At 41.6% G+C, this 13,910-nt stretch overlaps 1 protein-coding gene and 1 long non-coding RNA gene across 2 annotated transcripts in view; one reads left to right on the forward strand and one right to left on the reverse strand.

The window, feature by feature from the left end:
• Positions 1-6,280, forward strand: part of espn (espin) — a 46,932-nt gene extending 40,652 nt beyond the window's left edge. The window contains 3 exon segments of the mRNA XM_056597727.1: positions 3,126-3,205; positions 4,097-4,108; positions 4,628-6,280. Coding sequence (XP_056453702.1) covers positions 3,126-3,205; positions 4,097-4,108; positions 4,628-4,772 — 237 coding nt within the window. The 3' untranslated portion in view covers positions 4,773-6,280.
• A 6,086-nt stretch (positions 6,281-12,366) lies between these two features.
• Positions 12,367-13,815, reverse strand: LOC130391845 (uncharacterized). Its single transcript, XR_008896948.1, has 3 exons — positions 13,586-13,815; positions 12,830-12,980; positions 12,367-12,671 (listed from the first exon to the last, which is right to left on the reverse strand). It is a non-coding gene; the product is annotated as an uncharacterized LOC130391845 (long non-coding RNA).
• Positions 13,816-13,910: the final 95 nt, after the last annotated feature.

The raw sequence follows: 13,910 nt of genomic DNA on the forward strand, positions 1-13,910 counted from the left end.
GTGTATGGGTTTTATGTCATAATATTTTCTATTAGATTTTTAGTCAGTGTTACAGTGTGGTGTATGCTATTAATTCAGCAGGGCTGATTCATCCACTTAAAAGTGCATTTATTCGGATCTAGAAGCATCTAGCGGTTAAGTTGCAGATGCTTCTAATTCAGGTTGGTTGCAAGCTTTATTACACCCACCCCCACCCCTCCCTTTGCACCCGCTACACTGGCCTGTACTGGCCTGTACTGGCCTGTACTGGCCTGTACTGGCCTGTACTGGCCTGTACTGGCCTGTACTGGCCTATACTGGCCTGTATTGTGTAAGATACCAGTAGGTACTCCCAAAATTATGTTGTCTAAAACAGCATCGGGTAGCCATGTAAGAGATGAAGTTCCTTGAATGATTTATAAATCATACTTAGTTGTTTAGTCTGTAAAACTACTAGCTTATAAGTAAGATAGCGATCCTGATATCAGCTAAGATGGCGTCTTCTCTAGAGCCGTTGGTCCATTCTGGGCTACTGTAGAAACAAGGCAACATGGCATGTCAACAAAGAGAGAGTTACAGGTTGGCCAGCGCTATGTATTTTTTTTAGAATATAAGAGTTACAGGATGTGCAGGAACCGTTAATGATCAGCATTGACTGCAGATAAATCCAGGTAATTCTAAGCAATGAGCTAACTGTCAATTTAGATATTACCACTTTTAAAGTAAAATTAAGTCAAACTAAAGTATTTTAAATTATATTATCCTATAACTCAACGAAATATATCTAATATCCTATGCATCATATAAATGTCTGTCACCACATATCTAACCTGTTAGGATACACTTTGTTTCACTTTATTTGAAATGTTATTTGATCTCGGGCTATCTTTCTATCTTTTTTTTTTTTAGCGCTGCAATTCCCATGGGAATCATTAAATATTGAAATCGACGACACTGGATACTGTTGGTGAAATGCCTTTAGTAAAACCGCATGGCAGATATCTGCTCAATATGAGATATTGGAGATAGGATGTACTCTATCCTCTCTCTCCTCACCACCTCAACCCACTGCGGGGTAGAGCGAGAGGAGAGAGGATCTGGTTTCCTTGCTTGTTTGTTGTGTCATGTTGTCCGGGATACATCCTGACAGGCTCCAGTGTTCCCTGGACATGTAAATGGTATTATGTAATTTGGTTGAATTGTGCCAAAGGCTTTCTATTCAGTGTTTTGTTGTCTGCTGAACAGAATGGAATAATGTACACATTTAGCAGGGTGTGTTTCCTTTGTGAAAGAGGCTTTGCATCTCCCAGCATCTCCTGAGTCTCCCATCTCCATCATGAACACTGTGCATATGCATACATATGCACAGTATTCATGGCTGTACGCATTATGTATGTCTACAGGGTAGACATGGAGTTCTCATATGGGTTCACCTCATTCACTGGGCACGGCAGTACTAATATTGACCTTGTATTCTAGTTAAGCCTTTGTCCAACTGTTTTAAGCCAGGGCCCATAAGAGCTAGACCCTCTGTCTCTGGGGCCCAAATAGACCTATATCAATAAATGCCACACAAACATTGATGTCAAAATTAAGTGGGTGTCCGTTTTCAAACGGTGGTTGATTCATGTTTTTTAGAGTGATGGGACATGTGACTTATTGAGGAAATCCTGTGGTCGGATGGGTCAATGAGTATTCTGTCGCACACATCAACAAAACGTGAGGCGCAGGTGTAAACATTCATTCGTACAATAGATTGGGTCCAGCGCCAACCCACGGTTTGAGAAACACTGCCCTAGAGGCTCTATCCTGAGACAGGTCCGTGCACATCCCCGAGGGGTTGATCTGAGGAGGCTAAGACCCATCCAATGCAGAGGACCCGGAGAGAGCACACCAGAGGGCAGAGCAAAGTACTACAAGGAAATTGGCTTTCTTTAGTAAACCCCGTAGAGCGACGACCTTCTGACTTAGAGTTTGGCTCGTAGAGCGAGGCAAAGGCTGCGGCGTGCTGCGGGGATTTTTATTTCCAGCTCATGTTGTTGTTGTTGTTGTTGTTGTAGTTTTTCATTGGCCTACCTTGATTGACCCACTGCTTTATGGAAGCCATACAGGAAACATTTAATGGACTTCTTTGTTGGCTTCGGTCGTTTTAATTATTGGGATAATATGGCACCTTTTAAGCAATCACAAAGACACATGACATTTGAAAACCAAGGGACAGTACAAGGCCACGTTGTGATTGGCTCAAATGAGTTCCGGTGATGTCATTGCCATAGGTTTTATGTTAAGTGACATCATCAGACCATCGTACCGAATTCTTCCGGTCAAAATGGAGGTGGGTCTGTCCCCGGGGTCAGTATGGTCACCATTCATACGGTCAGAAACATATTCCCTGAAGAAGAAATAACAACTTCATCCTATGGTGCTCCCATTGAGAATCCTTTGTTGATTGGTTATAAGGAACCTCTCTCTGTCTCTGTCTCTGTCTTTACTATCGCTCTCTTTTTCTGTTGTGCTCTTTCTCGGTCTCCCTCTTTTTCTTTCTCTCTCTCTCTCTCTCTCTCTCTCTCTCTCTCTCTCTCTCTCTCTCTCTCTCTCTCCCTCTCTCTCTCTCGCTCTCTCTCTCTCTCTCTCTCTCTCTCTCTCTCTCTCTCTCTCTCTCTCTCTCTCTCTTTCACTATCTCTTTTTCTGTCTTTCACTATCTCTCTTTCACTCTACACTTTTATCTCTCTCACTCTGTCTTTATCTCTATGCATAAATATCTCTCCATTTCTATATATATAAATATATATCGCTCTCTTTATCTCTCTATATATAAATGTTTCTCTTTATCTCTATAATATTTCTCTATCTTTATATATATGTCTCTCTCTCTACATATATATTATCTCTATGTATGTATATTTATATATAAATATATATCTCTTTAATTATATTTATTGATATATCTATCTCTGTGTATATCTCCCTCTTTATCTGTCTTTATCTCTTTGTCTCTTTCTTAATATATCTCTTTCTCTCTGTCTATATCTCTGTATATTCTCTCTCTCTCTCTCTCTCTCTCTCTCTCTCTCTCTCTCTCTCTCTCTCTCTCTCTCTCTCTCTCTCTCTCTCTCTCTCTCTCTCTCTCTCCCCCTGTCCCCAGGTGGATGAGGAGGCTGCCCGTCTGGCCTCATTGCCAGCCTGGCGGAGAGACGTGATGAAGAAGAAGATGGATGAAGAGAAGTAAGTAGCAGCAGCTGTGTGACCAGCGTCTACGTTCCCGCCGTGACGTCTGCTGTTTGTCTTGTTGAATTGGAGCTGTGCCATGCGTGTGTCTGTGCCCACCTCTGTCTCAGTGTAATAGTTGTGTGTCTGTGCCCGCCTCTGTCTCAGTGTAATAGTTGTGTGTCTGTGCCCGCCTCTGTCTCACTGTAATAGTTGTGTGTCTGTGCCCGCCTCTGTCTCAGTGTAATAGTTGTGTGTCTGTGCCCGCCTCTGTCTCACTGTAATAGTTGTGTGTCTGTGCCCGCCTCTGTCTCAGTGTAATAGTTGTGTGTGTCTAAATCTTTCCCTTTCTCTGTCTCAGTGTATTAGTTGTGTGACTGTCTATATCTGATTGTAATAGTTGTGTGTCTGTGTCCATCCGTCCATGTCTCAGTGTAATAGTTGTGTTTCTGTGTTCATCTGTCCCTGTCTCAGTGTAATAGTTGTGTGTCTGTTTTCATCTGTCCCTGTCTCAGTGTAATAGTTGTTTTTCTGTGTTCATCTGCCCTGTCTCAGTGTAATAGTTGTGTGTCTGTTTTCATCTATCCCTGTCTCAGTGTGATAGTTGTGTGTCTGTTTTCATCTGTCCCTGTCTCAGTCTCAGTGTAATAGTTGTGTGTCTGTGTCTGAGTTTATGTCGGCGGTAGTGTAAAATGTCTCTTTATACGATTTACACTGTTCTTTTTGACGTAAATGCGTGTTTTCAGAAATGAGCATCTATAATATTACATCTTGAGGAATCTTGTGTTTGATCATTAAAGTGTAATAATATAATGTCTATATAGTTTAGAATTGTTCTTGTGTTGTATTTTGCAGTGTGTTGCTAGAATCATATTCATTTCTTTTTTCCTCTCTCTTTTGGCTGGACAGGGAGCAAAAGAGGTGAGATCATTTGATTAACTTTTTTAACAAATTCTACCCCATACAAATACTCCTGGATTAAGGACTAGACGATTGGCTGAAAAGCAAAAGGACAGGTGCTTCCCTCTAGTGGCCAATTTTAAACCTGCATGAAGATAAAAGTGCCAATCAAGTTGTTTGTGGTATTCCCACACCATAATTCTTCTTTTTGTCAGTTTCATTGAATCTGTGTTTGAAGACTGACAACGGTACAACTGTTTTCGGGACCGCTAAACATTAAGCGTAGTAAATTATCTCATTGCAAGGATAATGTATTGGGAATTAGTATGGGGTGGGTCCTCTGCCCGAAAGGTCATACACAGCTTGGTCACGATGGGAAACTGTTTAGCAACCCCTGTTCTAAAGAGTAACATTTGTTTATATCCTTATTTGTTTATGTGGGTAAATGGTTCTGGTTAAGATATTTGAAGAATCCATCACTTAAAGTTATCATCACTTAGGAGTTAAACGCTCCCATTTCTATCCACTTAAATCCTTTAGAAAAGAAGAGCAGGAGGCTAAACAAGCCAAGGAGACTGAGGAGAAGACAGAGCAGGAGCGGCTACGGATCCTGGGCTACGACGAGACCAAGCTAGCTCCCTGGCAGCGCCAGATCATCCTGAAGAAGGGGGACTTGACTAAATAGCGACACTCGGCTTTGGCCTTCACCATCAGGAACAGGACAGTCCGAAGAGCGTAGGACTCCCCCGCTCGGCCGCTGCGGAGACACAAGACGACGACATCGACTGCTTCGGTTCTATTCAAAGTCTGGGGAACACTAAACGGTCAGATAATTTAGCGTTGATGCTAGCGGTGTCTAATTTCTAAAAGTAAAGTAGCTAATTATTCTCCTCGTTCTCTCGTCAAGACATTTGCGGAAATTGGTATGCGTCTGAACTATATTACAATTATCTTTAGTACTGTAATGACACTTTTAGCCGATAGATGCTAGGGCTGTTTTCACAACACTGTTAATAGATGGAGTCCCACACACACACACACACACACACACACACACACACACACACACACACACACACACACACACACACACACACACACACACACACACACGCACACACGCACACATACACACGCACACACCTCTACTGTAACCAGAGGCTAGTCTAAAAGCTACAATTTTGCCATCAGGAAAATCTCCTGTTCAATTTTTGTTTTTCTTCACTCGCCAGTATACAAGAAATGTTAAATCTGTTGTGGATTATTGTTGGAATAATAAAAGTAAATAGTTGATCAAACTCTGAATGGCATAATGTAACAAAACAGCGTCGTTCTAGTGATATTTTTGTATGGAGCTCTATTCATATCCTTATAATTTCACTCCACTGCCAGAAACATATATTCTTAAATGAGATATCATGTGTTCTATAGACTGTTATATCATGGTAGATTTGAAATAGTAATAAATCCTATTTCAAATCAATGACAGATTGCCAGTCAAATTATTTACAAAAGATAATTTAGTCTCATATAGTATACATAGATCAATACCTAGGTACTTTATGCATCCCAGAGGGGAAATTATAACACTTTTCCTGCAAACATTTTATATTTAAAACCATTTAGATGAATATTGGAAAGCCACATTATTACTTGGAGCCCTGGAAGAGTTTTCTTAAAATACAATAAACATTCACTTAAATTCAGGAAGCATCAAACGCAAAAGTCTTTGGACTTTGGACATCGCACCTGCAAGACAAACAATTCAAACTTAGAAAAAGGTCCCTGCTATTTCCAACTGTCTCATCCCATGAATGACAAAATGACATTCCACCATTAGAGGGCTGACTCCTCCTTCAGTTCGTATCCTCCATGACATTTCTGAGTCATGTGACTCAACTGCAGAAGATGTGTTCAAACAAACAATATGGCAAAAAGCAAATGTTTGCAGGGCACGGAGCAGTGCAATGTGATGCTGACTGTGTTGGATGTGTCTTTCTGAATGTGTTCGTAAATTCATGGCAAAACATATTATATTATATATTTGCTTCATTGATGTATGTCCATTTTTGTAGTTTATCCTCTGAGCATATCACATCATCGTGAAATTCATGGTCCTTGTGTGAGTAATAATTTGGAAATAGTCGCTTTCATTGGATGCCATAATAATTTCAAAAATAAAGACTATCTGAACGTCCATGCTTCAAGGCCATTTGTGTGTGTGTGTGTGTGTGTGTGTGTGTGTGTGTGTGTGTGTGTGTGTGTGTGTGTGTGTGTGTGTTTGCAGAGCCGACGGACTGCGGGGACACGGGAGTCAGTTGTGGGGGGGCCCAAGGCAGAGGGGGGGCCCATGGCAAAAAAAATAAATAAAAAATTACCTATCGGCCACGTCTTTCTCCCCCGTCAACAATCGCTCCATACCCCCCCCCGTCAACAATCGCTCCATACCCCCCCCCCCCCCCCCCCCGTCAACAATCGATCCATACCCCCCCCCCCCCTCCCCGTCAACATCTTAGCGCAGGGGGGTCCATCAGTACCTATAGTATAGGGGCCCAGGATTTGGTGCAACGGCCCTGTGTGTGTGTGTGTGTGTTTGTACACATCGCAAGGCGTGTTCAGGGTCACGCTTTGCCTGACCAAAGCGTCACACACACACACAATGCATTTCGCTGCTAAAACAACAACTTGGGCTGCTTCTAGGACATTTTGGGTGGATTTTGAACGGTATGTGGGCAGGACGTTTTTTGCAGGCAGGACCTGGCAACCCTGCGCTGTTGCCCGAGGTGCAGAAATGCTCCGGAACAGATCTGGATCCACCATGGCCAAAATAATTGTCATGAATAGCATGAATAGATTCATGCATTATCATTCAACTTGAACATGTGTTTTTACAGTATAGAGTGGTGGAGGGATGACGTATGTTGGCCAACCCGGAAGTGAGCGTCGACCTGGGTTTCCCTTGACAAAAAGCCAACAGGTTTTTCCATTGGATTTTGGATTATTGCAGAAAAATTAGAATCTTTGAAGCACCTCCACAAAAACTGAAAATAAATGAATAAATAAAAATAACTGTGCTCCAAAGAACGAAATGTAAACCAATGCATTCTGAATGGGAGTTTTTCTCAGATTTTTCCATGCTACACAGAACGAAATGTAAACCCATGCAAATAAAGACTTCATGGTCATAATAATTTAAATATCATTATGCTCCTCAGTGTGTAGGGTGGTATTCTACTTTTTTCAACGGGGCTGCATCCAGTCACTTGACCGTCATGGTTGCTATGGTGGTTGCTATCGACCAGCCCCTCTAATCCTTACATGGCTCTAAAAAACACGCGGCAAAGGAGCTGCCGTACATTGTGTTGTTTTTGTCGTAAACTAGGGTCCGATGGTTAAAAAATAGACAGATATTCCAAGGTATCCTTAAAAGGCAGCTTGGATGTTTTTATTTTCTGCAGTATAGACTTCTTCTATAACCTATTTTTGAAAGTAAAACACCAAGCTCAATGATTTAATGAGGCAGGGTTATTTGAAATAATTTATTAAATATATATTTGTGAGAGGTCATTCCTTCTCCTGAGTTTGCTTCCTATTTATATCTAGTTTACAACCCTACTGTCCACAAGCATCACCCCCCCCCCCCCTCCCCATATGGATTTGGAGAATTTTTGCCACGTCCCAGTGGTGGAGGTATCATATACATGAAAGAGGGCATTCAATTATACTACAATGATCAATTAGGAGGCCGAAGCCCTAAAGGAAGTGATGCAATAGGTGACTGGGTCGACAACATTTAAGTAAACTGTACTTTGAGGTCTCTTATATATCAAAGGGGGTCTCAAAGGACGCATACGCTTCAACCTGTGGCTCTATATTATATAGATATAGATTGTTTAGATTCTCTGCCCGAGCCCGACGCGGGCCGGGTCGGGCCGATATTTCCCACCACTATAATCGGGCCGGGCCTTTGATCTAGCGTTTTTATTTTTATTTTACCATTGGTTTATTGGCCTAATCTGAGGAGAAATCTATGCCATAAACAGAAATATTATAGGCCTTTATTACACGGGTCTTCTCAATGCCGTGGAACGCTCCGTTCACTTGCATGGGTAGTAGTCCGGTGACTTGTCTACCCCAGCATCTACCGTTGCTAAGCGACGTCACCGTCTTTGCGGACAAATTATTTCTCTGCTGATCAACACTACAAATGGCCAAAAGACTTGTACCCCCCCCCCCCCCCCTTAAATAAATACTATGGCAGAATTGTTATTATTATTCTCATTCAACTTGAACATGTGTTTTTACAGTAGTGGTGGAGGGATGACGCATGTTGGACAACCCGGAAGTGAGCGTCGCCCTGGATTCCCTCGACCAAAAGCCAACGGGTTTTGCCATTGGATTTTGGATTATTATAAATTGAAACAATTTATTAAATAAATATTTGTGAGATGTCATTACTCATTTGTGAGATGAGTTTGCTTCCTATTTATGTCGAGTATACACCCCTACTGTCCACAAGCATCCCCCCATATGGATTTGGAGAATTGTTGCCACGTCCCAGTGGTGGAGGTATCATATATATGAAAGAGGGCATTCAATTATACTATAATGATCAATTAGGAGGCCGAAGCCCTAAAGGAAGTGATGCAATAGGTGACTGAGGGTCAACATTTGAGAACCCCTTTTATCAAAGGGGGTCTCAAAGGACTCATACGCTTCAACAGCGGCTGCAGCAGAAGTGTTGAGACGAAAGATGATATCAAGACATTTATAGAATATTCCCATTCACATGATTCTTCGCACGACCTGCAGGTTGGAGACTGAAATAACCCCCAAAATGAGTAATAATGTAAAAGCAGCCAAGTCCCAGAAATTGCTTGAACTATTTATTTCATTCCATTGTTACGTTGATATGTATTATTGAAAAGTTTCAAGCATATGGATTGAATGCAATATCCACAAAAAGTTCAAAATTGTACCATGAAATGTCTTGTTTATTGTATTAACCAGTTCATTTCCCTTTTGTGAAAGTCACCAAAAGTCGAAAAAAAGTTAAACGCAAGGTCACAGGCTAACAGTGGAGCTATGTTGGGAACCAGCAGCCAAGCGCTTCCATGGAAACTTTCTACCCACGTTAAATAGATTTAGTTGGCAGTTCCTTTTCTGCCCATTATTTTTTAAACTTGTGGAAGCACTTTGCAGTACTGGGAGACACCATTTCTAACGGCAATGGAGCTAGATTCTAAAAATATCAAAAGATGCCCAAAGCAAATACCTTTAACCCATAGTGGCGTTTTATCAAATTAAAAAAATTCAGAATTTCATTGACCACAAATTGAGCAGAAATATTTTGCATACAAATCTTTAAATAGTTTAACCACATTAAGAAAAATACATTCGTTATTTTTTTTTATTAGTGAAGCCACAAGTTTTGCACATTATCCAAACAGAATACCTGAAATGTTGATATTTCAGCCCTTTCGGCTTAAAACAAGAGAAAAGGACAACCTAACAAGAGTGAAAAGTTTGGGTTAGGTGACCTATAGTTCAAAGATGTCCCTGGTCAGGTAGACTAAATAAAAGTGTATTCCCAATTGCTCCAGGACATTCGTGTAATTTACTTGTGAGCTCTCCCTTAAGCCTAGAGAGACATCAGTGTTGAACCACCAACTGAAAGAGGGTATTTGCCATTAGTATGAGTGACAACATTTCATGGCTATTAATTTAGTTCATTATATTTAGCCGATTTGAATATACTTTTCTAGCAGGTGAGGCTGTCAAAGAACTAAATATGGAGCAACTACAAAAAGTAAATTTGCAGCATGACCAAATTATACAAAAAGTATAGGAACTGTTCTAGCAGATGTTTTAGAAGTCTCTTTTGATAGGCAGGGAATAATTGTCTTTGTCACCCTGTAGTCATGCCATCAAATCTGTTGGGCAAAGTACCGCTACTGATTAATCCAGTAGACTCACCAGTCAAGTCCCCCTAGTTAGAAAATGGAAGAAACCCAGTCTGTCATGTTAATTATTCTGTTGTTACAAATGAAGACTAATACTTTCCACATATTGCGATCCAAGTTACTGGCTGCAGTCTTGGATTTTATAGTTCTATATGAATATTCAATTTACCAAACTATTAATCATGAGTCAGAAGAATTAACCTTTCTTAGATGGCAGATCTACCACAAGCCTCCATTGCCACAACTTCCAGATGGCTTACGACCTACGGCAACTCCTCGACTACTGCAAGCCAACAAATTGGCTCTTGCACACCAGACACGCATTTTGCTTTGTTTTAGGTTTTCAAGCATCTTAAAATACCCAAATCATCGCTCCAATACACAAGTCAGCTAATGGCCTACAAGGAAATGCTGAAGCTAGTGTTAGTGATGGCGATGGAAATGGACAAGCTTGCGTGTACAAATATGCAACTAGAATTGCAAGGTTCACAGCCCAGTTGCATAAGTGGTCACAACCGTTGGATTGTAAGCAAAAGGCCAAATTGCATAAACATCCAATGGTAAACAGTATACAAATGCAATCAAGGTTGCACTCACACTAGGCCATCTGGCCGTGGCCGTTGCAACTGTGGCCTGGCCAAGGTAAGCTCTTGTACATACGCCATCACATCGCTAGCATCCAAACAATTCTACCAAACCTTAACCAACTAGTGAAAAATGGAACAAAACTTTAGCACACACCCAGTGACTATCACCTTGTCCAGGGGTGTTCCAACGTGGTTTACCAGAGGGCCTTGTGGACTTAAAAGTAAGCCACACATTTGACAGAGACAGCACGGAATGACGTCAAACTAAGCTAATCTACAGGTTACTAGTGCTAGTGCAATTACATGAGAATTTTGCACAATATTTGTACTCCAATGCTACGTAAAGCAGGCTTCTTCAGAAACCCGTAGCCTGCTACATTGAAGGGCAACTGTAACAAATCCTGACCAAGGACGAAAGAACCCTCTGGAAGCCACTACGGCCCACGCAGCAGATTACTGCGTGGACCGTGGTGGCTTCCAGATCAACCCTTCGGTGGACCATTCATACACATGTATTCCGAGGATGTTTTGAAGACACTGGAGTCCCATGGCACTAGATTCCTTTGAAGACTAAGTTGGTATGGGGGGGCCCAAAGGGGGCCCCCCCATAGATCTTGTCAGTCATCTAACACCTGTTAAGAAAAACACACATGCATCACAAGATACAAATCAGCAAAGCTAGGTTAACAAACAGCGGCGACATGCATGTCAAGGTGCAAAGAGCAGGGATACTGATGGCTTGTGTCTGAGGAGACAGCGCAAAAACGTCAACATTTAATAAAGGAAAATAACTTTTACTCACTGCGGTGGTCTGTTTCGAAGTGCCATGTTGGTAGCAATATTTGTCTGGGCTGTTAAGTCAAATGCCCACAAAAACAAACACGCAACAACGCATACTTTCCGTTTGTATAAAGTGACAATAGTGATCTGCAATCTAGATCGAAAAAGTTCAGCCCTCACTAAACTCAACCTCGATTGACACAGGCCGTTGCGAAAAGTAAACCAAACCCATTGTGTTCACCTTTAATAAAGGGGTGCGTGACAGGTGATCTCAATTAAGAGCTAATCAGAAAGAACACACTGATCACAGATACACTGATCACAGATATGTGTGTTGGATGGCTAGGGTGTAGGTCTGGGAAGAACTTCAGGCCAAAATCTTGCAAGCGAGCCGCTGGGTGCAGGTGCAACGAGATGGAGCACTTGCTGAGTCATTTCCTGTAGGGCTGGAGCCACAGGTTGAATCGTATGCGTCCTTTGAGAACCCCTTTGATATATAAGAGACCTCAAAGTACAGTTTACTTAAATGTTGTCGACCCAGTCACCTATTGCATCACTTCCTTTAGGGCTTCGGCCTCCTAATTGATCATTGTAGTATAATTGAATGCCCTCTTTCATATACATGATACCTCCACCACTGGGACGTGGCAACAATTCTCCAAATCCATATGACAGTGGAGTTAAAAAGTTAGTGTAACATTTTGCTCATGGGCGGTGTCAATTAAATTCTGGCTCTTAATATTCAAACATATTGATTGGAATTTACTCTGAAAATGTCAGGCTGACCAAAGAGTAATGAAGAGAAACCAAATTTGCATTTACTGATAACTGATGTCAAATGCATATACTTGGCTTTACAGAGGTACAAAGTAAAGTTACTTAAAGGATACAAGCCTTAGAATTGTACATTTTCGCCCCTATTCCACTTGTATTGTTTACAGACAATACTTATGCATACCATAGGGAATTCTTAGTAAGGGAAACATGACTCGGGCCATAAGGGTAGGCTACATTTTTTTATTATAGGCATTGGGCTTGGCGTGCTGAGGCCTTGAGATGGAGGTGGCGGGTGCGTGGCTGGCATTGGGCTCGGCGTGCTGAGGCCTTGAGATGGAGGTGGTGTCCTCATGCCAGGGCAGGTCTGCAGGTGCTTTATGCATGACATTTTGCTGCCAGTAAAGGTTGAGCACACACAGTGGTAGTGTGGAGATCTTGTGTTGGCACAGTTGTGTTGGCACCTATAGATTTTGTAGCCTTCCAAAAAGGAACAGAAAAGTAAATTAGAAAATATTAACTGTTAGTATTCCTTGTTCCCTACATCACAAGTTAATTGATATGTTATGAGTTTGATAAAAGCATAAAGAACATAGAGAATATAAAACATTAGTGACATGCATTAAACTTTCAATTACCATTGTGAGATATGGCTGCTCTGTCATGTGTTTGAACATGTGCAACCATGGCTGGGTAATCGCCAAATTTTCTGCAAACTTGGCACCCGTAAGAATCTCCCAACCGCACTGGCTGCATCAGAGATCCATGTTTGCAGACAGTTGGATGGATCTGAAAAGACAAAAAGTAATTTCTGCTGCACAAACAATTCAACCAGATTTACAGTTTAAGTCAGCTCTTAGGCATCCAATGTGTAATTAACTAAACCAACCCTATAGATAAATGCAAGTGTATACAATGTAAGCGCAGGTGTGACATAGATGCTGTAACATGGCTCACACAAACAGACAGATCTTCCTCAGGCATCTTTGATCTAATTAAGTCCTTTGCAAGCAGTGTGCAGATCCTTTCCCGCTCCTACTAGTTAGCGGCTAACCACATAGCCATGGGATGACAACTTCAAATCGGTAACACGGCGAAATGATGATAATCAAATCCATACAAACCAGTGAGAGTATATTGCGACAAAAAAACAAGGCATCAAACGCGGTACTTAACAATTAAATAGGTAACATGAAAAGCAACAACTGTTAAGCTTAAGCAATATCAACATAAAGGAAAAGTTAGCAGAGACATCCCAAAAACGCAGCCAATTTGTGGTTGGATTGACGACACATTATTACGCTGTGAGTGTACATGAAAATTTAAAGTAGAACTACACCAAGAACAATGACAGTAGGCTATACGATCTCTGACTGATAATGCAGTCCACTTACCAAATCAATCGAGGCAATCATCTTTCTGCTATCTAACTGCTGTTGACCAGTTCGTTAAATCTCCGGAGTAGGTTCGACAAGAGAAGAGATCCGCAAATGTCAAATAGAATAGATTATGGCTCTGCACGAGGCTATGTGTGACGCCAGACGCCGTCGTGAATCAGACCAATCAGGGCCGACTAAATACACGCCCTCCATACAAGACACGCCTCCTCAAAATACACGCCCCCGTCTTGCAGGACGCAGTCGGACCCTACTCTGTGGTTATTACAATATCATTAAAAGTTACATAAAGTAACGGTTTAATGACACAAACGCAGGAAAC

Source organism: Gadus chalcogrammus, chromosome 1 (assembly GCF_026213295.1).
Source record: "Gadus chalcogrammus isolate NIFS_2021 chromosome 1, NIFS_Gcha_1.0, whole genome shotgun sequence".
Classification (NCBI taxonomy): domain Eukaryota; kingdom Metazoa; phylum Chordata; class Actinopteri; order Gadiformes; family Gadidae; genus Gadus; species Gadus chalcogrammus.